At 64.5% G+C, this 14392-nt stretch overlaps 1 protein-coding gene across 4 annotated transcripts; it reads left to right on the top strand.

Annotated features, from left to right (window-relative positions):
- The first annotated feature begins 1235 nt into the window (after positions 1–1235).
- Positions 1236–14246, top strand: NKAIN4 (sodium/potassium transporting ATPase interacting 4). 4 transcript variants are annotated; one of them, XM_021077583.2, is made up of 7 exons: positions 1236–1352; positions 6289–6426; positions 7350–7412; positions 8353–8547; positions 11132–11192; positions 12437–12521; positions 13567–14246. In XM_021077583.2, exons 1-7 carry the CDS (start codon positions 1299–1301, stop codon positions 13574–13576), a joined length of 606 nt encoding a protein of 201 aa, XP_020933242.2. In that variant the 5' UTR covers positions 1236–1298; the 3' UTR covers positions 13577–14246. The 4 variants fall into 4 exon arrangements, with proteins under 4 accessions (XP_020933242.2, XP_020933241.2, XP_084860360.1 ...); XM_021077582.2 differs by having other exon boundaries at positions 7350–7430; XM_085004234.1 differs by lacking the exon at positions 13567–14246 and adding an exon at positions 12019–12297 and having other exon boundaries at positions 7350–7430; positions 12437–12512.
- Positions 14247–14392: the final 146 nt, after the last annotated feature.

Genomic DNA, 14392 nt, shown 5'->3' with positions numbered 1-14392 from the left:
AAGTCCCAATGTCCAGTGACAGCTCTGCAAATACCCTTGCCTGGGTGTGCTGCTCAGTCAAGAGGCCCTCTGTCACCAGTGTCGCCTTGGGGCTGGGACCCTCTGGCCCTGGACTACTGGAAACACGAGCAATGACCCAAGGCTGAAGTGCCATGTGCTAGGCTACCTGCAGCTGGTGGGTTCCCCCCCCCACCGCCCCCTCCTCAGCTCCTGGTCCTCCCTGGGGTCTGACTGGGGCCATGCCCTGCCTCCCAACACAGGACTCATTTGTCACTGAGCCGTGATAGAGAGCTCAGTGGCTCCCTGTGACCAATGCAATACAGCCCAACCCAGGCGAGCCCACGCCTCTGGCCCCCACCTTACGTGCTCCCCTCACCGTCTCCCCTACACCTTGCCTTGGCACATTGGGGTCCCTGTCCCACCCTCCCACCACCAAACACAGGACCCATGCCCCAAGGCTGCCTGAGACCCAGGGTCTCCCAGGGTCCCTCCCCCTCAGGCCTGACCCTGGCCCAGCCCAGTCTGAGAGCAGACCTGGCCTGCAGATCCGCCCCCCCCCCAGCCCCCGAGTCTGGGCAGGTGAGCTCCTGGAAAGCTAGCCCGCCCCTCCCCCTATGCCTGGGTCCTCACCCCCAGGAGGTGGACCTCTGAGCTCCGGTGGGGTGCAGGACACCTCGGGGACCCCGCAGGGAATGAGGGTGAGTGGACGGGTCACCAGGGGCCTCAGCAAGCTCAGGAGGTGCCGGAAAAGGATACCCTGGGGGTTATCCAAGCAGCTTTGGGTCTGACCTTCCCCCCCCCCCCCCCCCCCCGCAATGCTCCAGCCACCTGAGAAGCCGCGCCATCGCCCCTTTAAGAAGGGGTCCCGGTCCCCTCCCCAGCTGGCGGGATGCCCCCAGGGGCTGTGAGTCCAGGTCAGGGTTGGAGAGGGAGAGAGAGGGAGCTCAGCTGTTACTCGGGAGGGCGGAGCTGCCTGCGGGGCGGGGCCAGACGGAGGACCGGAGGGGGCTGCCGGGTGGGTGGGCGCCAGCGGCGATCTCCGGTCTGTGGAGCCGGTCGGGCCCTCGGCGGGGCGGGGTGTGGCCAGGGACTTTGGGAACCAGAGATCGCGGGGCGGGGGCCGGGAATGGGGGGCCTGCCGGGTGAGGCGGGCCCCGGGGCCGGGGGGCGGGGCCAGAGGTGGGGGATGGGGTGGGGGGCGAGTAGGGGGTGAGGCGGGGCGGGCCCAGACGCCGGGCTTCCCGCTCTCCGCGGGCTGCGGGTCCAGACGCGCGCGGCGGCGCCCGCGGGCCGGCACCATGGGCCGCTGCTCGGGCCGCTGCACGCTCATCTTCGTCTGCACTTTCCAGCTGGTGAGTGGCGACCCCTTCTCGGCCCGCACCCGCAGTCCCAGCGCTTTGGGGAATCCGGATGTCGCCTCGGCCAACAGCCCTGCCCGCTGGATCCGCGACAGCCTCTGGGGGCTCCCAACGGGGCACAGCTCGGCCGCGCGCGCTTCCGCGGCCGAAGTTCCCAGCCGCCGGGGGTGGGGGGAGCCAACGCCCCTTCGCCATCCCTCCAGCTGCTCTGTGCGACCCCGAGCCCCCGTGTGTGTGTGTGTGTGTGTGTGTGTGTGCGTGCGTGTGTCCGAGCGCGCTGAAGGGGGAAGGAGGTGGCCAAGGGGTCTGGAGCGTCGGGGCAGGTGCCTGGGAGCTACTGGAAGTGGCTGGTAGGGGAACAAAAGCCTTCCGGCTGCGAAGGGGGGGGCGGTCACCAGGCCTGGGAAGTCCAAGTTCCCAGGGCCCCGGCGTCCACCCAAGTAGGAAGGTGTGTGTGGCTCCCGAGTGAGCGTGTAAAGAGCATGTGCAAGGGTGTGTGGGTGTGCGTGCGTTCCCTTTCCAAAGCCAGCACCGGGCAACGAATGAGCAGCCGGAGTTCCCAGTTGAGTTCCTTTTCTGAGGCCTGACAGCCCCTGGAGGCCCCTGGTGCTGGTGAGTTTGTGTGTGTATATCTGTCTGTTTGGGGGGGCGTGAGCTCTGCCCACCGGGGACCTCCTCTCTGCCCTCCGCCCCCCACCCCCTCGCCCCTGCCCTGGCTGGAGGGAGAGTGGAGACAAGGGTTGGGGCCAGTGTCAGGTTTGTGCGTCCCTGTCTTTTGTGTCCGGGATTAGCTGGGCCCTGGATGTGGAGCTTTGTCCGGGAACTTAGGCGTCTCTGGAGAGTTTCCATTCTGCCCTTAGAGCTCCAGGGACCCAGCACCCTGGCCAAGGGGAGGGGACAAACAAGGTGGAGGCCATTGGGCCGGGGAGGAGATGCTGGTGGGTCTTCAGTCTTAAAAGGGAAATGGTGCTTTTGGTGGCAGGTCCTAGGTATGCTCCCCGCTTGGCTGGCAGAGAGTTTTCTCCAGAGCTGGAGGCCTGGGGGGAGGGGGGCTTGCTGCCAAGAGGCTGTGAGTAGAAAGTCCTCCTGCCCAGGGCCCTGCAGGGACGGGTCCTGTTCTTTGCCTGAGGGCAGGGCTTCTGGCTGGCAGGGGCCTGCGTGTCCCACCTGGAGGAAGGACTGAGCAGCTGGACCTTCCCTGCAGGGCGGGCTCCGTGCTGTGAAGGCAGGGCCAGGGGTGCTGGGGGGTGGTCGGCAGGTTTTGCTGAACAGATGAGGCTGGGAGAGAGGTGCCCGCGGGAGGCTGTGAGGCCCAGGACTGTTCCCATGGCAGCAGCGAAGTCTGGAGCCTTGTGTGTCACTCGCTCCCTTTGGGTGGGAATCCCTCCCGGGGGGAAACGGGATGATGAGGCTGGGGGACAGCAAGGAGCCCAGGCTGACCGAGGTCTGCCGTCTGGAGGCTGGCAGTTGGCTGTGGCAGATCAGAGCTGCTGCAGGGGCTTGGGGACCCGCGTCTAAGTGCTGAGCTTGGAGAGAAGGATGCGCTCGGGGTTGAGCCACAGGTGGGATTCAGGGTGGGGGAAATAGGGTAGTGGGGGTCGGGTTGGGTCACGTGCCTGCTTAGTCACTGCAGGGGACAGTGGATGGTACCCAGAAGGTGCCACCGGCCTCTGGAAATGAGGCTGCGGCGGAGGGGGAGGGGTCTCCTGGCTTGAGGGCTGGAGGTTTTCCCCAGGGGGGGCTTTTCACAGATGCTCCAGTCTCTGCCAGGCGAGCCCCGGGGCCAGGACAGAGCGGTGTCCCACGCAGCCAGCGGCCACAGCTGCCAGGCAGCAGGGAGCTGCGAAAGGCCCTTTGTCCCGGCTGTGCGGGGCTGAGGGGCAGCGGGGCAGGGGGAGTTTGACACTGCCCATTGCTCTGGTCTCCGTGTGGGGGCGAGGGGCCTGGGGGCCCGGGGAAGCCCTTGGCTTTTCTCTCTGACAGCTGAGCGTTTTCTTGGCGCTCAGCTACGGGACAAAGGCCTGAGCATCTCGAGCCTCCTCCCTGGAGAATAGCCTGACCTTTGCCCGTGTGGAGCCAACCGGAAGGCCACACGACCCTTTCCCAGCCTGTGCCCCGGGCGTTGACGGGAGCCAGGGCCCAGTGAGGGGTTGGGGATGGACTTGGGGGCCAGTGGGGTGCTGCGGGGTGCTGAGCCGTCCAGGACATTGGCTTAGAAATGAGAAAGATGCCCCCACAAGCCCCATCCATGCTGGCCATGCTGCCAGCTGCGGGGTTTCTCTCTGGCACGAAGACCAGAGAGAAAGCCTGAGGGCCTCACAGCCAGCCCGGCGTGGGCCTGGACCTCGGGGGACACTGCCAGTATCCCGCCCGTGGGGCGAAGGTGGGGCAGAGCGCAAACAGCCAGGAGCGTCCGGGTTCCCCACGGCCCGTGGACGGTGGTGGCTGCCCAGCTGGCCTCCTGGGACAGGACTGGATGCTTCAAAGTGACCTTGAGATCCTGGTGGGATCCTCTAAGAGCCCAGGGCATTGGGGCAAACCTGGCAGAGGCTCTAGGACAGGGAAGGCAGTGGAGGGTTCCTGGAGGCCTGTGGTCTGCGAACCACACACATGAGACCAGTTCACATGTGCGTGTGTATGTGTGTGCATGCGCACGTGCGCTTGTGTCAGGAGGTGGGCTGGGATTGGGGGCAGGGTGCGGGGGAGGGGCTGGCAATTCAGGGAAGACCCCTGCAGGCTTTGGGACCCAATGAAGGGTCTTATTTTTCCTACATTGAAAGTATAGGAGCGGTGAGGGCGGGAAGCAGGGCAGCAGCTGGGCAGGTGTCCTCTGAGACCCCCCGAGGTCCCCTGCTATCCTGAGACCACTCTTCATCTGTGCGGAGGACTGGCTCAGGGGCCCTGGCGGTGTGAAGGAGGCCAGACAAACGCCCCACGCTCTGCCCATGGACAGTGTCCCCTGCCGGCTCTGTGCTGGGGTGGGCGCCCCGGGGGAGGCCTGGACAGACAGACAGACAGACCCACAAAGCGTACACAGACATGGCGGTCCCTGAAGGCAAAGCCCAGCTGGGAGGGCACGGCCGTCCTGGGGGCAGCTGGGTCTCTGCCACCCTGCCCACGTGTCTATGGCAGCAAACTGGCCCCTCTCCCCGAGCCCAGCCCGGTTACTCCCTCCCACCTCTGTCCCCTTCCTGGGAGGCCAGCAAGCAGGATCATCCCGCAGTTCAGAGCCTTGGGGTCAGGGGGCTGCAGCCACACGGCGTCCCCCTGTCCCCCTCAGGAGTGGGGGTGGGGGGTGTCTGCCTCGTGGCTGCCGGGCTGCTCTGCTGGAGGCCGCCAGCCCGTGGGAACTTCCCCAGGATGCCCCCCTGCCCGTGGACCTACTCCTGCCTTACGTTCCCCATGCCCAGCTGTCCCGAGGCGGATCCCAGCCCTCACAGGACAGGCTTGGAATGTCCCCCTCCCCAGACCTCTTAGAAGTGTTTGCTACCTGCTCTGGGTCAACCATGGTGGCTGGGCTGTGCCCAGGACGCACCCACAGCAGCTGTGTTCGGGGGGCTGCCTGGGGTCCTGCGAGGCTCCAGGACACAGGCAGGAGCAGCAGAGAGGAGCACGCTCGGGGAGGATCGAGCCCCCTGGCAGTGGTCAGGGTTTCTGTAGCCAGCAGGCTGGTGACCATGGGGCCCATCCACAAAGGGCCACCTGGCGGGGCCCCATTCCGTCAGTTCTGGGGGCCACATGGGAGGGAGGCTGCCCCACGCCCTCCAGTCCTGCCCTCTCTTGCCTCAGCTATGCAGTGCTTGGCGAGGGGAGTGTGGGGGCTCCACCTGGCCGGCTGCTCCTTCTAAGCCCGAGGCTGCCTGCTGGAACACTCCCCATCCTCCTGTGCCCTTCAGAGTTTCCCTGCTTTGGGGCTCAGTGGGTGCCCCCCGCCTCGTGATCGGGTCAGGATGGCTCTCTCACCTCCACCTCTGCAGCGCCTCCCAGTGGTGATGGGTGATGAGTGCTGGGCGCACAGTGGGCCTGTGGGGAAATCATGGGGTTGGGGTGGGGTGGGGTGGGGGGCGGGTGGGGGGCCCCGGGCCCCTCTGGCTTGCCGTCCCTTCCCTGTCACTATCCTTCCAGGATGCGCTGGTCTTTTCTGTCCCGGGTGAGCCTTCTTCGTCCCGACATGGGTAGGCTGGTGTCTGGGGCGCAGTGGCTTTGGTCCTGCTTTCTCCTGGCAAGTTGTCTTCACCAGCACGCGTGGAGGGCCCTGCCGGCAAACGTGATGAGTGAATGAGCGAATGAGCAAATGAATGAATGAGAGAATGAATGAATGAACAAATGACCGAATGAGGGACTGAAGGAAGGAGCGAACGAGCAAACGAGAGCCTGAGAAAGAACTAAGGAATGCGGACGTGCGTGAATGAATGAGCAAACGCCTGGAAGAGGGGATGAGTGAGTGGATGAGGGACTGCCTCCCCCCGCCCAAGTCCCAACGGAGCTCAGAGCCCGCTGTCTCCCCTGTGCATAAGTCCGCAGGTTCCATGGTGTCCAACCTCCGTTGGCTGAGCCTGCAGCACGGCGTGCACAGACTGGGGGGCATCCTGATGAATGGGGAGCCCCGCAGATGGGGAGGGTGCTGATAGGTGGCCAAGGAGCCCAGTGTCCACTCTTGGCCCAGAGCACCCAGGGCCTGTCACCCCACTTGGCCTTCCTGCCCTCCGTTTGCTGTTTGGTCCCACACACCCCTGAGTGAGGGCAGCCTCCGCCTTCCCATTCTGCAGATGAGGAAAGTGAGGCTGGGGGGGGGGGCTGGCTGGGGAAGGAACACCCCAATGGTGATGCTTCTGGGCTCGTCTGGCCTGGTGGTCAGGCAGGAGAGGGGGGCCTGGGCCCCAAGGGTTTCCTGATCCTCACACGCCACCCCCCACCTCCCCGCTCCTAGGTCACTGCGCTGGAGCGGCAGGTGTTCGACTTCCTGGGCTACCAGTGGGCGCCCATCCTGGCCACCTTCACCCACATCGTCGTGGTCGTCCTGGGCCTCTTCGGCACCATCCAGTACCGGCCCCGCTACGTCGTGGTGGTGAGTCCGCTCCGCTCCTGCTCTTCTCCTGTGGGCAGGTGGGCTGGGAGGACTGGCATGGGGACTCCAGGGACGGCATTGTCCTGGAAGCCGCCAGAAACCCGGAAAGGCCAGAATGTCAGCTGCCCTGACCTGGGCTCAAACCTTCCCCAGGCTAGACATGTGGGCTCTGACCTGGAAACTGTGGCTTCAGGGAATCAGGAGCAGAGCAGCTGCCAGGGGCCTGACTGGAGCCCAGAGTGGCCCAGCACCCCCCTGCCAGCCCCCCGCCCCTGCCAGCCCCCCAGCCCCCCCACCCCTGCCAGCACCCCTGCACTGTCCTGCTTCTGAAGAATCAGGAAGGACGCTGAGAAAGTTGTGCTCTGAGCAGGGCAGCATTTTCACTCAGTGCAGATGGAAACAATTGGTCTGGACCAGGGTTGCAGCAAACGCTGCAGGAAGGGGCCACATCCCTCAGGCTTCGTGGAAGGCGGTCGGCTCTGCCGCGGCACAGGTGCAGCCTGAGCGGTGCTGGACGAGGGGCGTGGCTGCATCTCAGTAAAGCTTGGCAAAAGGGAATGCCAGCTGGCAGCACCCCCTCCCCGCAGGCAGCGCCCGGGGGTGCTCTTTGCAGAAGTTTTACGGGGTGCTTGGGGGTTCAGGCCACTTAGGCTCGTGCTCGTCATTGTCCATGGGGGATGGTCCATGGATGGACTGGGCCAGGATACCGAGCTCAAAAAATGTGCTCCATGCCGACTCCCTCTGGCTGTCGCTTCCCCAAGGCTCTGTCTCCTGGGTTCCCCCAGCCCCAGGAGCAGGAGCCGGGCCATCCCCTTGGCATGGTGTGGGACCTGTTCCCAGCGGGCTCCAGGATGTCCTCCTCCAGACCTTGCAGAGGTCCTGCCCCCCAAAGAGCTTCCCCCCACCCTCTCTTGTCCCCGTAGTACGCTGTGTGGGCAGTCGCCTGGATCACCTGGAACGCCTTCATCATCTGCTTCTACCTGGAGGTAGGGGGCCTCTCCAAGGTGAGTGAAGCCGTGGGAATCTCAGGCAGTCAGAGGGGCGCTCGGCCAGGCCCCATGGGCTCTGCATGTGTTTGCTCATCTGTCACCGTCTCCCCGGTGAAGGCGGGGCGGGGCCTGCCCGTGGCTCTGTCCCCACACCCGAAACAGTCCTGGCCCGCAGGGCAGACGCAGTCAAGGTTTAGGGAAAGACCAGGGATCTGATGGATGGATGAGGGGCTGAGGGCACTGGCGGGCCGGTGGGCTCCAGCTGGGAGGAGATGCATGAGGGAGGGCTTCCTGGAGGAGGGGCCCTGGAGCCTGGGCAGTGCCTAGGAGAGTCAAGGCCGAAAACAGCGGCAGAGAGCAGCCTTCGTGGAGGTGTGCGGGTGGTGGGCTGTGCAGGTGGGAACAGCACCGGTGCCCCGGCGGAGGGGACGCTGCCCTGCCCACCCTCTGGCCACTCATCGCAGTGCTGCTCAAGCCCAGGGCCCCTCCAAGGCTGTGTTCCGCTGGGGGCTGAGCGCGTTCTGCCCAAGCAGCCGATGGGGAACCTCACACAAAGCATTTCATTTCATGCCTGCCCGAAGCTCAGAAGGAGCTCCTAAGAGCCAGGAGGTGGGCAGCACGGGTGGGCAGCATGGCAGGCGGCTGCTGCTTCCTGGACCACACCTGGAGCCGCAGTAGGGGAGACAGATGCTCAGGAGGGCCCGGGGCACTGGGAGAGCGGTTCTGACCTGGGCGGGTGTTGGGGGGTGGTGAGCCGGGGCACAGCGAGGCCTTGCCTGCAGGGGAGTGGCTGGTAGGGCCTTGGAGACCGAGGGGGCCGGGGTGGGGGAGGTGGAAGGGCGAAGTACCCCTTGCCGATCTCGGGGGCCCAGTCTGGGCTGCAGTGGGCGGGGGCTGGCTGTGTCTGGTGCTGACCTGGTCCCACCCCTCCCCCCAGGACAGCGAGCTCCTGACCTTCAACCTCTCCAGGCACCGCTCCTGGTGGCGTGAGCATGGCCCAGGCTGTGTGCGCAAGGAGCCGGCAGCCGGCTTGGGCCCCCCGGGTGGCCAGGCCCTGGTGCCAGGCATCAGCTGCGCCCTGGAGCACAGCTACGTGGAGGCCCTGCACAGCGCCCTGCAGATCCTGGTGGCGGTGAGCTCGGGGCGGGAGGGGGCGCGGCGGAGGGGCTCATTCTGCCGTGGGACCGGCCTCGAGCCTTTCCTGCCCAAGGCAGGCAGCCGTCCTCCGCCAGGGCAGGGACCCCTCCTCACCCATCCCTGCCCAGGGGCTAAGGAACCATACCACGGGTCCCCACCTATGTGGCCTGGGCCACCTGAGCCTCAGTGCCCCGCTCTGGAAAGTGGGCTCAGAACCACCGTCAATCCTAGGGTCAGCGTGAGGCTGAACTGAGGGGACAGAACCCCAAGGTGTCGATGACGCTGCGAGGCTGGGCCGGGGGGCCCTCGGGGGGGGGGGGCGGTCAAAGGAAGGCCCCTGCAGTCCTCCTCCCGCCCTGGAGGCAGCCTCCCCACGGCCTCCTCCACGCCAGAGGGACTGTTTCCTTCTCCGACAGCGGGGCGGAGACAGGGTGGAGCCCCAGCCTGGCCTGCACCCGGCTGCGTTCCGCTCCTGTGGCGTTGAGAGGCGGGATGCAGACCCCGTGTACGAAAATACAGGATCCCAGTTACGTGTGAATTTGAGACAAACAGCAAGTTTTAGTGGAAGCACACTCCATGCCATGTTTGGGACAGATTTACACCAACAATAGTTTCACCGTGTATCTAAAATTCCAACTTAAGTGAGCCTTGAGTATTTGGCCTGGAGGGCGGGGCCGGGCGGGTCCCTGGCAGCCTGGGCGGACTCTTGGCCTCGGGCGGGACTGGTGCGGCCACTGGTCAGACCTGGGGCTCCTGCGAGGAGCATGCAGTGGCGACACTGTGTGTCCGGGTGGATGTTGCATTCTTAGGGTGAAGGTGCTGCACCAGCAGCTGACAGCAGAAGCTGAAGTCCAAGTCCACGGCCTTCCCTGGCAGAGAAAGTTTAAGAGTTTGGGTGGCCGGGCCGGCTTCCAGGGCTCCCTCTGCTCGGCTCTCACCCGTCCTACAGAAGCCAGTCCTTGGGGTGTCTGGGCGCCTCCCCTCCCTCAGCTGTGAGGACACACTGGCTCCCACCACGCTCACTCACTGAGGCAAAAAGAGGGTGCCCTGAAAACACTTGGGAACACGGTGCATTCCTCAAAGGGAGAAAGAATCACTTGCCAAGGACCCACGTCAGAGCTTCTGAGCCAAGTGCTAAAAGTGCGAACGGCAGCAGGAAGGAAGGAAGCTGGAGAAGAGCAAAGGAAGCTTCTCCTGGGCTTTTGTCTTTTTTTTTTTTCTTTTCTCTTTTTTTAGGGCCGCACCTGCGGCCTATGGAGGTTCTCAGGCTAGGGGTCAAATTGGAGCTGCAGCTGTCGGCCTACACCACAGCCACAGCAACTCCGGATCCTTAACCCACTGAGCGAGGCCAGGGATTGAACCCGCATCCTCATGGATACTAGTTGGGTTGTTAGCGCTAAGCCGCGACAGGAACGCCTCCTCGCTTTTATCCCTCATCCTAGGAACAGGGCTTTTTCTGTGAAATGCTGGCTCCTAAATGCTGGTCGGCTCTCTGCTGTTTGCGCTCAAGGGTCCAGGAGCAGCAGCCCCTTGGCTGCACGTTCATTGGTGCTGGGGGAGTGGACGGCGGGGGCTGAGAGCCTCTCAGAGGACCTGGGTGTGGAGGAGGGGCGGGAGGGGACAGCAGGACAGCAGCGGTGTGGCCAGCGCCTGGGGTGCACCTGCGGGGCCTTTCAGCACCATGGCCAGCTCCCGGACAAGGCTCCCTCCTGGGGGAGGAGCACCAGGCTCAGGTGGACGGGGCACAGGGGCGCAGAGCTGTTGGGAAGGGTGTCAAGTTTGCCTTTCAAAGGCGAGGAGACAGGGGCAGAGGGGCCTTGACCTGCTGCCCGGAAGGACGGGCTTCCGAGCCCCCCTTGCTCCATTGCCCCTTTGAGGCGCACTGGGTGCCCAGGGAGGTTGTTGGGACCGTTTTGTGGTCAAGAAACCAAGACACCAAGGTTCAGTGACACCCCTGAGGTCTTGCTACTGCCGATGGAAGGCCAGTCTCTCCTCCTGAGACCGTGCCCCTGCTGCCTTCTGAGGAGCCTCGCTGATGAACCTGTGCCTAGCCAAGCCCTTGGCTCCCACAGCGCAGCAGCCAGCCCCGTCCACTCTGCCCAGAACTGCAGGCTGGGCCACATCCTGGGTGGCCCTGTACTTTCATCCAAACCAGGCAGCCCAGATGCCTCGACTGCAGCTCAGATGCTCAGCCGTGACTGCCTGTAGGTGCCCCACCCACCAAGGAGAAAGCTGGCAGCTGTCCGCTTAAAGCGAGTGACACCAGGGTGGACAGCCTGGCTGGAATGGGGCACGGTCACCCTGGGGCCATCCAGGCTGTGGTCACCTGTCCCCAGGGCTTCTTTCTCAGTGTCATCTGCCCGTTTAACACCTCCCTGACCCACCCGCCCTGCTCTGCCCTCACCCACAGGGGGAGGCACCCCCAGAGCTCCGGGGGCCAGCACGTCACTGTCCTGGTTCCATTTTAGAGGAGGACGCCGAGACCCCAGGGGCAGTGGCCTCAGGGTCAGGACGCTTGGGAGTCTGCTGCCTCCCTGGCCCCTGGGTCCTCACCCTGAGAGAACTCCCGTGTCTTTCAGCTCGTGGGCTTTGTCTGTGCCTGCTCTGTGGTCAGCGCTTTCACGGAGGAGGAGGACAGCTGTAAGTGTGACCGTCAGCTTCCCGCAAAAGCCTGTCAGTGACCCGTCCAGCCCCGCCGGGCAGCAGAGGAGGGAGAGGAAGCTGAGGGCTGGCCACAGGCCTGCCACGGCCCGGGACTGAGACCTGGCCTCTGAAATTGGGTCCCCATGCCATGGAGGCCTGGCCTGACAGAGACAGGGGAGGCCCCAGGCTGTGGGCACAGGGGTCTGTGCACCCCCAAGTCCTCAGTCTGAGGGCTCCTGGGCTACGTGGCCACCCCACCCTCATCCCCACAGGGTCGCGGTGGAGGGCTGCCTCTGACCTGCAGGGGAAACCCCCCACCTCGTGCCTCCTTGCAGCTGGGGACAGGCCCCCTTCAGGGCCCAGTGCTGGCGGGCCAGTCTGGGCAACGTCTGCACGCCCCCACCCACGGGCCTGCTCGACTCTCCTCTGATTTGCGGCACCAGCACTTGGGTGGCCTCCCTGGCCCTGACCATGCCAAGCTCAGATGGGGTCTGGCCAGGGTGTGCAGGGCTGGGTGCACCGGGGGGCTCATGGTTCCTTCAGGCAGAACCTTCCCTGGGATCTGAATCGGAATTCAGAGCCTCTTTCCCAGAGGTCAGGGGGCACAGAGTAGGGGGTCCACGTGTCCTTTAGAGGCCACCCACTCCTGGACCAGCCCCCATGGGACCTCAAACCATTGCTCAGCCCACCGCTGGCTGGGAAGAAAGAGAAGGGGCCTCTTGCATTCGTCCCGTCAGAACGTTTCAGAGGAGCTCCCTGGTGGCACTGAGGGTTAAGGCTCCAGTGTTGTCACTGCTGTGACACAGGCTCGATCCCTGGCCAGGGAACTTCTGCATACTGTGGGCACAGAAAAAAGAGAAAAAGAAAAAAGGAAGTTTTAAGAAGGGAGCCAGCCCTGGGGTTCAGAAATGCATGAGCTCTGCTCAGCGAGCCCCGGCCAGCCGTGCACTGTGCGGACGCAGCTTCAGGGCACTGTCCTTGCGAGAGCCTTGCAGGGCGCGGTGGAGCCGCCCAGGCTCCGAGCATCCGTGTCAATCTGCTGCCGAGAGCACCACCGTCCTTTGAAGCACTTGCCCCGTGGGAACTCGCCCTCTGCCCCCAGGTCCGGGCTGCCCTCCTCCCCGCGGCTCCTCCCACCTCCATCACCGCCTGAGGGAAGGGCACGCGGGAAGCTCTGCCCTCCCCTCTGCCATCCTGTCCACCGTCGGGCTTTGTTTTATTTGGGTCTCGGTTTCTTTCAGTTGATTTCATTGGTGGATTTGATCCATTTCCTCTCTGCCATGTCAATGAAAAGCCTTCCAGGCTCTTGTTCCAGCAGACATCCCTGTAAGTACAGCTGCAGGGCCGCCCCCGCTGGCCTGCTCAGCCCTGGCGGCAGAGCCAGCGGCTCCTCTCCCTGGGGCCTCTCACCAGGCATCTGTCTGTTCACCCGTCATCCATCTGTCCATCCATCCCCCACTTTTCTGAGAACTGCTCCATGCTGGCTCTGGGCCAGGTGTGGGGGTGCAGAGGTCCTGGGGCTGGGCCCCCACACCCTGGAGCTGTGCACCCAGCAGAGTCTGTGGGAGTTGAGGCTGGGGCACTGAGAGGCCACCTCCCTTCTGGGCCGAGTGGCAGTTTTCCTGGGTCTCAGTGTGGCAGGAAATTTGAAGTGTTGGTTTCCTACCTCGAGAGGGCCGGGCTTCTTTCCCCTTGAAAATCCTCAAGTGGGGGCGCCCGGGCTGCTGGCCCACCTCCTGTAAGGCGGCCTTGGCCACAGGCCCTGTTCCGTGTGAAATCCTGAAGGTTGGGGTCAGAAGAGACTGCTGTGGTCCTTCTGGTAGAGCTGTGCTTCCTACACTCCACCCAGACTCTTGGGGACAAGCCCGCCCTTCAAGATCACATCTGCAGCTGTGCCCTGGGTAGACCTGTGCCTTGGTAACCCTCCAGCCTTTCTGTCCTAGAAGCAAGGACCCACGTCAGCCAAGGGCCATCAGAGGCAGCAGGTGTCCAGCTCCCAAAAGGGGGGTGAGCCTCGCTTCCCCCAGGCCGAGCATCGGCTCTGAAAGAACGAGCAGAGCTGGGCAGGCCTCTGGGATTTTCCTCGGTCGCGGAGCAGGCGTGTCCAGAAGGACCCAGGCTGAGCCCTCTGCCCCAGCCTGGCCCCCCAAGTCCCAGGAGGGCCAAAGTCAGGTCTCCAGGGAATGCCCCGGCTGCCTGCGTGGGCAGCTCTAGCCCGTCCCCAACCCTTTCCAGGCCAGGAAGCCCTCCCCTTCTTAGAGACTGTCCCATTTGCTCTCCAAGGGAAGAGGGCCCAGCAGCCTGCTGACTGTGGACCAGCCATGCCCTCCTTCCAGCTTGTCTGACCCTGCCCACCCCCCCCCCCCCACAGGCCTGCGTAAGTAAGAGCAGCCATTGCCCTCCTGCGACCTCTGGCCTCGGCGACCCGCCGCACACGAGGAGACGCCAGGCAGCAGGACTCCCTGCGCCTTCCCGCCCCACGGCCCTGCAGGTGCCCCAGCAAGTGACCAGATGTGAGCCAGGGCGGCAGAGTGGCCCGGGGCTGGAGTGGCGGCACCCTCGAAAGAGCTTGTTTCCCTTTTCTAAAAAAAAATGAAAAGAAAAGACACAAGAAAAAACCTCAGCCCCTGGCCTCCGGCGGCGCTGGTCTCACACTCGACCTGCAGCAGGCCTGGGGCTGCTGTCCAGGGCATGCTTCCCTCGGTGCCCTGCTGGGGGCGGCCAGACCCCAAAGGCCGCACAACCCGTGCTGGGGGCAGGGCTGGCCCAGGGACTGCGAGATGCGGGAAGCGTGACGCCCATCCGAGCGCAGGTTCCGGATTGAACACCCAGGTGCTGCAGCCAGTGGGACCCTGGGTGGGGGCTGGGCTTGCCCGCGAGCCCACAAGACAAGGGCCTCCTGGGGGGATCACGGGTCAGTGTTCGAACCCACGGGAAAAACATGTTCCAGAGCCTCCGTAGGCGCCTGCACGTTCAGGAGAAGAGGGACCTTCCCTCCGACCACCTCGCCTACACGCAGGAGCTTGGTGAACAATTACAAGTTCAGATTCAGATGCGGCCTGAGCCTAGTCCAGTCTAACAGTCCTTAAAACGCCGAAAAGACGAAGAACAGGGGAAGGGCCAAGGGGGCGGGACGGGGGAAGGTTCGGAGCGGGCCGATGGGCTGGGCTGCCCGCTGGCGAGGCGAGACGCGGAGG

Source organism: Sus scrofa, chromosome 17 (genome assembly GCF_054392235.1).
Source record: "Sus scrofa isolate SSC_HxYL_T2T_F1_AM1 chromosome 17, Sscrofa_HxYL_maternal_Yorkshire_Landrace_v2.0, whole genome shotgun sequence".
In the NCBI taxonomy this organism is placed as follows: domain Eukaryota; kingdom Metazoa; phylum Chordata; class Mammalia; order Artiodactyla; family Suidae; genus Sus; species Sus scrofa.
The sequence above is the reverse complement of the archived record's forward strand: the minus strand, read 5'-3'. Positions and strand labels throughout refer to the sequence as shown.

Bases quoted from the DNA above. Each gene is read 5' to 3' on its own strand.
- NKAIN4 (XM_085004234.1), top strand. From the start codon at position 1,299: ATGGGCCGCTGCTCGGGCCGCTGCACGCTCATCTTCGTCTGCACTTTC. The intron at 6,427-7,349 runs GTGAGTCCGCTC...TTGTCCCCGTAG, and splicing joins GGCCCCGCTACGTCGTGGTG to TACGCTGTGTGGGCAGTCGC. The intron at 7,431-8,352 runs GTGAGTGAAGCC...CCCTCCCCCCAG, and splicing joins AGGTAGGGGGCCTCTCCAAG to GACAGCGAGCTCCTGACCTT.